Source organism: Pavona decussata, unplaced genomic scaffold, assembly GCF_977016875.1.
Source record: "Pavona decussata unplaced genomic scaffold, jaPavDecu1.1 SCAFFOLD_73, whole genome shotgun sequence".
NCBI classification, from domain to species: Eukaryota; Metazoa; Cnidaria; class Anthozoa; order Scleractinia; family Agariciidae; genus Pavona; species Pavona decussata.
Window position 1 is genome coordinate 545,210 of NW_028145492.1, and position 11,621 is coordinate 556,830.

Below are 11,621 nucleotides of genomic sequence, written 5' to 3' on the forward strand. Positions count from 1 at the left end.
ATTTGAGTCATAATTTATCTATATATTTTGCATTGCGAGTAAGGGAAATGTCTGAATCGTACCGAAATAAATTTGAAAAAAAATGTGTTTTCCTGAATTTCAATCAAGAAGCCGTTGTTTTCCTCTCGATTGAAGGTTTGTACTCGTACTGTTCATTATCGCTAAGGTAATATTATTCTTTGGAAATTAATAAAGCCTTTGAACATTTGGATCACTTATGCCAGGTCACCAGAAAATAAGTAAAAGTTTCTATATCGAGTCCTAATCAAAATTGTTTCATGTCGAATTTTGATCTCTGTAGTTTATTACCGGTCACTATTCAACAGTGCTTGTCACTGAGGTAATATCTTTCTCTCGAAGATTCGTCTTCGTTGACATATTAATTATTGAAGGTTAATCATATCGAGGATTTATACATAGGGTAAGCGTCAGAGCTATCAAGAGCACGGATTGAAGGAGTACCATCCACAGCTGAGTTTTCGATGCCATTCCGAGATAAGTCACTAATTACTGTACTCCCCGGGAATTCTGAACACGACTAGATAGAGGGTTAAGACGCGCGCGCGCGTTGTTACACTGAGACGCACGCTGGATTATTGCTTGTTGATTAGCATTGTTCGCTGGGTGAACGGAAATATTATCTTGAAGGTAGGTAAAAAATAGCACAAACTTCCATCTATAGTTTTTTGAAAGTATTTCGAAGTTTATGGAATATGTGGGGCCGGAATTGCAAGTCGGAAAGCTATTACTCGTTTACGTGCCGAGTGTCTAGCAAGTACATGGCCAGTTGATGTTCGAAAGCTAATTTTTGCCGAAAATCGATCGAATAAAAGCACGCCATTATGTGAGACTTGTTCTCCCTATTTACAACTGCAGTGTCTTCATTAGCCATATTCGACTGTATTGTTTTGAGGGCTAGCGTTTTAATGTCATTTAATTTTAGGCGGTGTGGCTAGTGTTATAAATACATATGCATATCCATAAAGTCATTTATGTTTCACTTTGTTTACATAATTTGTTATTGAGAATTGGGAGGGACTATTGAAAAATAAGTAATGACTTACCCCACTGTTTCCAATCAGTATCCTCAAATGCCGTGTTGCAAAAGGAAAAGCGAATTTTGCCGGAAATGTGTTAAAAGGAAACATATTGTCCGAACTGATTTCCACGTGCCGGTGGCGATACATATAGCGCTGTACTTACGGTAACGCATTAGTCACACAATTCACCCTGGCGGCGTCACATTCGGCTGTGACAGAGAAATAATTTTTGGCAAGTTCAGTCCGTTTTCTGAGAATAAGGAAAACTCATTTAACCATTCGTTATTTGAACACGTATCTATAATGGTAAAAATTAAAATCTTGAGCAATCATCTTGCCAAAAGCCAAAGCGGTTTGTTCTCTTTTGATGACCATGCGCTTTCACATGAATAGCGGCATTAAAAACTGGGCATTCATATGCAAATATCAGAAATATGAAGAAACAGAAGACGTTCAGTCGATCAACAAACGAAACGGCACAACGAACCCAGAAAGTTGGCACACTAATGTACTAAACAGAATTTTGTGCTCCAGTTGACCTCCAATCGGTGCAGTAGATTGACTCATTCTGTAGGTTATTCAGCGCAAGTGGCAGAAGAAGATAAACAGCTGTTTCAAGAATTTCTTAACGCTCAGAAATCAAGAAATACCCAGGTAACTGTTAAGCGTCGCCTATTTGGTATTTAATGTCCCAATTTTCTCATTTCCCATGATACGTATCCGGTAAAGTTGGTGCAATAGTATTATCAGTTGTGTTTTAATCACGCCTGATGAATGAATTATAGATGCATCGTGTTCAGTCGGCGAGTTCTCCCAACCGGTCGAGTCACGTACTTTAATGCGGCTTAATCCGATGCTCTACAACTGATCGAACTGCAGGAGACTCGTCCTGTACCTCAGTGGTAGAGCATCCGAGGTTCGACTCCTGTTGGGAGAATTCTGGTTTCGTTTCTTTTCTGGGTATGCCTGAGTCATTGACTGAAAAGTACATCTATCATATTGGACTTTGTTTATATGTATGAACAATTCATCGCGACACGGTTGGACTGCGATCACTCTTCGCATTGTCCATATATCAAACACATTCTGTTGAAGTAATTTACCTGCGTTGTCATGTCTAATATAGATCAACTGCTTCGTTTATTCCCGCGGTAAATACCTCGTAACCAATTCTATCTCACTTTCGGCTGAGGGCCATGTAGGTCAAGAAGGCAAGCTAAATTTTCCAAGTTGTGGCGTAACCGAGACAAAGAATAATTACACTGACTGTGACATGCAGGGGTGTGACACTAACAACAATCAAGCCTGCTCTGAAAGCCAACCTTCCCGCCATAATAACCTGCACGATGGCGATATTTTTCCGAGTTCTTCAGTTTCAGTGCCTTGGCATTCAAGCACTCAGTAAATGCAAACTTCCAAACAAGTCAGCCAGGTTTTAGGTCACGTTCCATTGACCGTATTTTGGAATGGGAATAAATCGAATAAACCGAAATAGCCCCGCTCTAAATTTCTCATTTTCGGTAACTTTTGGACTGGGCGTTTCTGCTAACGTTTGCTGCATGGTATATGATATTCAAGACCCATTATGTATTCCTGTAACTCCAAAGACTTCCTATCTGGGTCTTAAACGGTCAATCAAACGCACCCTTATATCACGATCAATGTATTTTTCCTTTGCAGGCACCAATATAAAATAAGAAAAGAGAGAGAGAGAAATATATTCCGTGAAGATTAACGTTTAGATGATGGACGTGTTCTCAAGAACCGCCCTTGATACGCATAATAAGTTCCGTTCAACACACAACGTGCCAGCCTTGAATTGGTCCAACGAGCTTGCAAGAACCGCACAAGTCTGGGCGAAGAAACTGGCCAAAGAGGAGAGACTCAAACATGATCAACTGAAGGGAATCGGGGAAAATGTTTTCATGTCGTCTCAGGGCTTTGACGCCGCAGCTGAAGAAGCCACGAACACCTGGTATTCAGAGGTAACTGAAGTCATGCAGCGTTAAGGTCCTGTCTGGTTTTTACTTGTTAGCCTATAGGTTACTGGGATTGGTAAGCATCGGATGCTTACCAATCAAAGTAACCTATAGGCTATTCCGTTAATTCCTATTGTTGAATACCGTTTGCCCTCGTAGCTCAGTAGGTAGAGAAACGGACGATCAAATCCAGAGGCCATGGGTTCGGCCGCCAGGGTTGAAGATTTGTTCTTTGCCATGTGATCTCCCATTTCCTTACAACCCTCAGAAGGATTTACATGGGTTCCGTTAGCATTTTAATATACACTGCAGAGTTAAGGCTCTTATCAACCATTGCTCTCTTAACCTACCTACCTTTAGTCAGAGCTCCTATTTTTCTAATCGACGGGGACTCTACTGGTACATGAAGGGTCAGTAAAGGTATGGTTATAAAATTTGAGAAATTCTTGGTTCCTAGTTGTTTTTTTCCTTTGTTTGTTTTTTAATCCTATTTTTGATTTAGCCCTCTGTTTGCACTCGACGCGGGTTTAACCCATATGCCAGTATATTGTTTATTTTGATTTATAATTCTTTACAGGTAGAGAAATATGATTTTAAGAGAGGAGGCCATCAGTCTGGAACAGGACACTTTACTCAGGTGGTGTGGAAGGACACCAAGGAACTGGGCATGGCAAGAGCCAAGAGTAAGAATGGGAGTGTGTTTGTGGTGGCCAGGTACCGTCCGGCAGGAAACAACTTGAGCTCCTTTGATGGCAACGTCCTTCCAAGGGTAGGTTGGTCCACAGGTACATGAAATTAAACAAAATTCACATGACAAGCAAGGCCTTAGGATACATTCTCAGATACAATTTTAACCCTTTCCCGCCCAAGAGTGCCATATGGCACACGATGCAATTATGAGCTCAGTATTTGGTCAATTTGTGTGAAATTTGCACAACCAAAAGATCATGGAAAGATCTACAAATTGAAGGCATAAATTCATGCCCCCGTCTTATATGAGACTCGATTTCCCACCCCTTAAGCTTTTGGAATTTTTTCCTTTTGTACGTTAAGGGTCCAGTTGATACCTGACAACAAGCAATGCACTGAGAGCTGTACATTAAGCTATAGTTTAGGGGGATATCCAATATGTACAACGAATAGGAAAATTTTCAACGTTTCCCTTCTTTCGTTTTGGACTTTTCTCACTCTAATATGTGACCTCCTCCATCTCTGTTGGTGTGATTTATAGCACACCCCAGAAAATACCTTTTAAATGGTATATCACATGTGGTCTTCCAGTTCATAGTTAGCGATTTAGAAAAATTGGGCATTTCCCTCGGGCAGGAAAGGGTTAAAATAGTAGCCCACAAAGAGAGAATGAAGATACCGTTTCTTAGTTTATGATCAGTTTTAGAATTCTAATGCGCCATGTGTTTGCAGTAAAAAGGAAAAAAAGATCTCAAACTAAAGTTGCGTTTTGGTCCAATTCTTGTTTTGGTGGATCAGTGTCAGGTACATGATACTCAATCTTTATCACTAAATCGCTACAATGTTACTTTTGCACAGGTTTCTTCGGGAAAGGAAGAACTACAAGGTTAGTTTCGTTGCTGTTTTAGAAGAAAACAAAATAATAATAATAATAATAAAACGGTCCATTAACACGCTAGTGTTTGATATGACAATGATGATGAATTACACACTGATGGTGACGTCGACTTGACGATAGTAGGGACCTTAAGCAGCCACGACGACGACGTCAACGAGAACCTCCGAAAACAATAGTTTTAATTAGAAAAACACTGACTCTGCACGTGCGTTATACACTTTAGTGTATTTCTTTGCCGTCCTCTGCAAAGCAACAACGTGAAATGCCCAAATTCAAGGTTTTATGGAGAACGTGAACACAAAATGATTAATTTTTTCTTTCTCTTTCTGAACTTTAAAGCCGCTCTTTCGACGTTAGGTCCTGGATAGTTCGGCAGCATTACACAAACTAAATGAGTAGAAATTTTCGCGAATTTATTCAGAAAACGCGAATGTAATTTTTAGGGTCCGTTTTCGTTAACGTCGTCGTCGTCTGTGCTTAAGATCCCTTGTGATCAGCCGTAATGACAACAGCCGTAATGGCAATTAAGATAAAAATGACGATGACGATGATGATGATGATGATGATGATGATGATGATGATGATGATGGTGAACATAATGTTGGCGTTCATCGTCATTATCATTACCATTATCATTATCATTATCATTATCATTATCATTATCATAATTATCATAAAATTAAAATCGTCGTGTTTTATTTACCTACAGAGAAGTCACATCCACGCGAAGATCACAAATTGGTCAAAGAACATGACTCTTCTTCTTCGTCTTCTTCAGATGGTAAGTGATATAACAAACTATTATGTGTGAAGGAGTAGGCCTCATATTTTTCTTGTAGGTATTATTATGTAATCGATAATTTATTTTCACGACTAGCAAATATTACAAACAGCCGCATTTTGTCCGACAAATACCACTTAATACGACTAATAGATAAGGAATGTCATTTCGAATTTATGGCACTGTATATGATAACTTAAGAGCCTGAAAGAAAAAAAAAACTGTTTAAAGGTTTGATTTTGGCTGTGTAGCAACTGTTGGTGTTCCGAGTGAACCAAATTAATGTGGTGGACACATTTTTTTGTGTTTTGGTAATAAGTTTTTAAACGGCAAGGGCCAATAATAACCAATTCAAACAAAACAATAACGCCATCATCGTCCTCACCGTAAATTTTATTTTATAAATGGGACATTCGAGACTACGTACGATCGGTATATATATCTGCCTCATTTCTCTTCCTGCGTGAAACACTCACTATTTGTAAATATTAACTTGCATCGCAGACTCCTTCATTGCCACAGTACTACAAGCCCATAACGAGTTACGCTCCCTTCACAATGTACCTCGCCTGAAATGGTCCCCAGCACTTTCCAGAGATGCTCAAGCTTGGGCCGAAAAGCTGGCACGAAGTGGAGAACTCCGTCACGCGAGTAAAGAAGAGAGGAATTATAAAGGGGAGAATATCTGCCGCATGTCCAACCACTACGATGTTGCTGACGCTGTAAAGATATGGTATTCGGAGATTAAAAACTACAAATACGATTCCCCGGGGTTTGGTCTGGATACTGGTCATTTTACCCAGATCGTCTGGCGAGATACAACTGAAGTTGGAGTGGGAACCTGTAAGAGTCCCGATGGTAGACTCATGTATGCTGTAGCCAGGTACAACCCTGCTGGAAATATGTTGAAAAAGTTTCAAGAAAATGTTACTCCCGTCAAGAAGTAAGCTTGGAACGCTCGACATTCTCCAAGACGTCAAAAGGAGTTTTGGCGTCCTGTTTAAATTGACGTGAATTAAGTTCACATTTCATTGTTGTAAGACCTGCACTAGCTTTTACATTAAGTACAACAGAGGTAATCATCTGGCTCCATTTGTATCAAAATATCAGTAAGTGTTTTCAACCCACTTGTTCTCAATAAAGCCTTATTTTCTTTTTATAGAAATGTTTGCCCGAAAGCTAATTTCCGTTTAGTACTAACTACTTTTCCTGTCATAAATTTCGACGCAAAGTTTGCTTGTCGCCAATGAGGTATAGGATATGTTCCCTTGTCTCAGGCTAACCTTTTAGGTACACTGAAGGAAGAGGTACGCCTCTTCTGTTTTTCTTTAAGGTTAATCAAAATAATTATAGTATAATTATTTAGTTCACAAACAAAGCGGTAATTTAAAATCAAAACTGAAGGTTTTAGTTTGAAAGGAGATGTCAAGAAAAAACAATTTATTCACAAACCCCAGGGTTTATATCTTTTTCTATGATATAGGAATGCTTTTAATGACATTTTTTAGCATGTATGTTTCGGAGCTTTGGTTAAAGTTTATTTCATTTATATTGGCCTCGAAAGTAAAACTCTATTTCATCTACTAACTAAACCGCTCTTTATCCTTTAACCACAGACATCTAGAATTCAGCGATTTTTAGATATTAATAAACGTTTTTATCACTAGGCAACAGAACGAGATTCAGGCTCAGTGATTCCAAAAAGTTTGGCAATTGAAAATGGGAAAGTTCAAAAATGATTATTACAAGAAAATACACATTTAACAATTATTGGTCTTGATTTGTCAGTGGCAAGCAGAGACACTCAGAAGTCACGATATTTTGCTATAGCCGATTTAAATATTGCTTTATTATTCGATTACAGAGTTTGATTTTCATAATTATTTTTGCGAATCTCTCTCCGACAGCCTAAAGAAGCGATCTGCCATTTTCCACGGAAGAGAATGGACAAAACTACGCACGAGCAGACCATTATTCGTGGGAAGTTATTTTCAGATCACTTGGTGGGCTATTGAATAATTAAATGAGATTGTTGTGTTCCCTGTTGTTGCTTAAAAGCTCTTTCCGCACCAAGATTGGATCTATATCTTCGTGTATGCTCAAGGGAGGTGTCCTGGGGAATTCGATTGTAAACGGACAGTTCCCGACTTTAAATCAACTGTCCGCCTGAAGACGAACTATCCGACGTTATTGTGAGGTTTAAAATCAGGCCTTAACAGAAAAACCGATTAAATGAAACGTCTGTAAAGAAAGAAATGTTTTACAACCTGAGAGTTGCTGGGCTACTCTCCTGCAATGGGATCAATTGTCGAAGAACCAGGCCTTTTCATCACAGAATCTTCCGAATCATTCCCCGTCTGCCGTGTATCGCTCCCCTCATCAAACCACTCGTCCCATTTTCTTATTTCATGATGTGGTCTCCTGCGTCCCTTTTCCTTTTTATTCGTCCATTCATCGTGGATGGTTCCCCTTCCACCCATCCACCCCCCCCCCCCACCCCCCGACCGCATCTGTTCTGGTCCTCAGACCGCGGTGCACTGGCATTGGTGTTGGGACCCGTTCCCCTTCACCTTCTTCCAACTGACCACTAAACACTGCAGGTGCCACAGTTGAATTTTCTCTGCTGTGTTTCCTTTTTCTTTTTCTGGATAAGTCACGACTTTCGTTATTTTCAAACTGTTCTTGCTGATCGCTGTTAACATACTGAACCTCTCCCGTTTTTTACTTTTTTCGTTTCATCACGTTCTTTTACGCTCATGTGTGACCGTTATTGATGCAGTCTCGCGTCCTGTGCTTTCCACCGGAACACGTCCTTCGTTGTTACTTGCTGTAGAATATTTTGATATTTTTTCACGTTTCTATTTCAACGCTTGCTTTCTCCTTTGAGTGTCAATCGCGTTTCGTCTTGTTTCGCTGTCGGGAGATACGAATATATGGCTGATTATGTTCATGTTATTGTAATCAAAGATATTGCAACAGTGAAAGTGTTATTACTATTCTAGAAGCGAGACCTTTTTAGGGAGATAGACGCTTCAAAGGTTTTCAAAGGGGCAAGTTAAAGTTCATCTATAACGCTGGAACTATAACTGGTCCGCGTCAACAGCTGAAAAAACCTCACAATACTCGTAGGCAATTTTTGTTGGTCGCAGAGACTGTGTCACATAAAATTTGTATCATTTTCTCACTGACTGCACGAGCCGCTCCTGCTGACTATTATATCAAAAACCACAAAATCTTCTAATTTTTTTCAATTCATTTCAAAAATTAGCGAAAGTAATCGTGCAAAAATCCCTTTAACTTCCTGTTAGCCCTCAGAGCATCCGCATAATAATTCCACTGATTGGTAAAAGTCGTCACGCAACTGTAGAATACAAGCGAATCATCAGTTTAAGGTTTGTAATCATTTTCTCACAGAATATCCTAATTTTTTCAAATCATTTCAAAAGTTAGCGAAAATACTAATACTAATACTAATACTAATACTAATACTAATACTAATACTAATACTAATACTAATACTAATACTAATACTAATACTAATACTAATACTAATACTAATACTAATACTAATACTAATACTAATACTAATCCTTCAGCTTCCTGTTTGCGGGAACTGACAAGTGCAACTTCCTTAGTAACTACATGTAAAACAATCATAATAATTCCATATTGGTAAAAGTCGTCACGCAACTGTAGGATACAAGCGAATCATGTACGGCTTTTGTAAACAATGAACCTGTTTCGCTGAGCTCTGGGAAGTTTTTCACTGAAGAAAATATCTTCTTCATAGGAAGGTCTTACTTTTCCCGACGTAAGAATCAATATCTCTTCGTACTCAATCGATCTCAATTGCAAATGGCTCAGTTTGCGGCGTACGTAAAAGGAGAAGAAGACGACAGCTTTATGGTCTTCCCGGGTGGATTTAAAAAAGGCAATGTTTTCTTAGTTCGCACGATTCATATTTCGTGCCAATCAGACCCATATCGGGGAAGTCGTTACAAGTACGGAGGAATCATTATCTACGGGCACGAAGGGAAAGAAGATTGGTATACTGCCAACGGCACCCACTGCAAAAGTGGATATGTTGTTATAACGCGAACCGACACCGAAGAATTTCAAAAGCTGCAACAGAAATGGCCGAATGAGCCGGGCAAAGTTCACGGCGTCATTTACAGAAAAGCCTTCGGGGAATCTTGCAATGATGTGAAAGTGGTCGGTGAGGGATTTGGCATCATGAAGGGTGAATTCAAGACTATTTCAGGAGCCTTCAACCCTTCCCACGGCGACGACTACCACGATGACAGCTGGGAAATGCACCCAAAATCCACAAAGTGTGTAAAGAAAGTTGTCGAATGGTGGGAGAGAGCGGGACCCAACTTCCTCGAATGCCAGAATCATGCAGTTAAAAGTTTATTGTCCTTTGATACGGACTAAAACTCTCAGTACTTCTGGCTAGAAAACTGTTTTGGTTTCAAAACTGAAGCTACACAGACATTGAATATTCATGTTTAATATCTATATATGTTGCTAATAACGCCCTCCAAACTAAAATGTGGCGTTACAATTTGGATAAATTCAGAGTAAACACAGGGATATACTCTGAAAATGACTTATTTTTCAGGGTACATTAGCAACCTGTGTCGGAAAAATAGTTTTGGACGTAGCAGTCAGTCAAGTTAATTCGGAAAGGAACGGAAAATCAGCCCTTAATGAAAGGCGCAGCTTCAACGGAAACGGCAAAATCTCCAATTTATTCCAAGAATGATTTGTACTGTTTGCTCTGAATCTAAAAGTAATGCTTCAAATGACAATAATAATTGCTCTGTTTGCTCGGAAGTACAAAAATCCTCCGAGCGATATGAGATGTTCGTAATTAACAATTCTCTTAAAGAATAAAGAAGAGATTTGAAGACTAAGAATACGAAAAGGTTCAGAATTTCTGATCCTCCATCATTTAAAACTAAACAAAACCTGCTATTTACACCGATTCTGAGGGACTCAGAATTTCTGATCCCCCCATCATTTAAAACTGAATAAAACTCGCTATTAACACCTATTCAAAGGGATTCAGAATTTCTGATCCCCCCATCATTTAAAACTGAATAAAACTGGCTATTTACACCGATTCTAAGGGACTCAGAATTTCTGATCCCCCCAACATTTAAAACTGAACGAAATCGGTCATTTTCACCGATCCTAAGGGACTCAGAATTTCTGATCCCCCCAACATTTAAAACTGAACAAAACCTGCTATTTACACCAGATTCTAAGGGACTCAGAATTTCTGATCCCCCCAACATTTAAAACTGAATAAAACTCGCTATTTACACCAGATTCTAAGGGACTCAAAATTTCTGATCCCCCCAACATTTAAAACAAAACGAAATCGGCCATTTTCACCGATCCTACGGGACTCAGAATTTCTGATCCCCCCATCACTTAAAACTGAACAAAACCGGCTATTTTCACCGATTCTAAGGCATTCAGAATTTCTGATCCCCCCATCATTTAAAACTGAATACTGAACTGGCTATTTACACCGAATTTGAAGGACTCAGAATTTCTGATCCCCCCATCATTTAAAACTGAATACTGAACTGGCTATTTACACCGAATTTGAAGGACTCAAAATTTCTGATCCCCCCATCATTTAAAACTGAACAAAACCTGCTATTTACATTAGATTCTAAGGGACTCAGAATTTCTGATCCCCCCAACATTTAAAACTGAACGAAATCGGCCATTTTCACCGATCCTAAGGGACTCAGAATTTCTGATCCCCCCATCATTTAAAACTGAACAAAACCTGCTATTAACACCAGACTCTAAGGGACTCAGAATTTCTGATCCCCCCAACATTTAAAACTGAATAAAACTCGCTATTTACACCAGATTCTAAGGGACTCGGAATTTCCGATCCCCCCAACATTTAAAACTGAACGAAATCGGCTATTTTCACCGATCCTACGGGACTCAGAATTTTTGATCCCCCCATCACTTAAAACTGAACAAAACCGGCTATTTTCACCGATTCTAAGGGATTCAGAAATTCTGATCCCCCCATCATTTAAAACTGAATACTGAACTGGCTATTTACACCGAATTTGAAGGACTCAGAATTTCTGATCCCCCCATCATTTAAAACTGAACAAAACCTGCTATTTACATTAGATTCTAAGGGACTCAGAATTTCTGATCCCCCCAACATTTAAAACTGAATAAAACTCGCTATT

At 39.3% G+C, this 11,621-nt stretch overlaps 2 protein-coding genes across 3 annotated transcripts; both read left to right on the forward strand.

Annotated features, from left to right (window-relative positions):
* Positions 1–544: 544 nt before the first annotated feature.
* Positions 545–6,551, forward strand: LOC146476729 (uncharacterized). Of its 2 annotated transcripts, none has more exons than XM_085114158.1 (6): positions 545–648; positions 2,721–3,025; positions 3,597–3,788; positions 4,568–4,595; positions 5,317–5,388; positions 5,893–6,457. In XM_085114158.1, exons 2-6 carry the CDS (start codon positions 2,783–2,785, stop codon positions 6,333–6,335), a joined length of 978 nt encoding a protein of 325 aa, XP_084970284.1. In that variant the 5' UTR covers positions 545–648; positions 2,721–2,782; the 3' UTR covers positions 6,336–6,457. The 2 variants fall into 2 exon arrangements, with proteins under 2 accessions (XP_084970284.1, XP_084970285.1); XM_085114159.1 differs by lacking the exon at positions 545–648 and adding an exon at positions 1,479–1,694 and having other exon boundaries at positions 5,893–6,551.
* A 2,523-nt stretch (positions 6,552–9,074) lies between these two features.
* Positions 9,075–9,914, forward strand: LOC146476730 (uncharacterized). Its single transcript, XM_085114218.1, has one exon. The coding sequence runs from the start codon at positions 9,244–9,246 to the stop codon at positions 9,820–9,822; it is 579 nt and encodes a 192-aa protein (XP_084970344.1). The 5' UTR covers positions 9,075–9,243; the 3' UTR covers positions 9,823–9,914.
* The last annotated feature ends 1,707 nt before the right edge of the window (positions 9,915–11,621 follow it).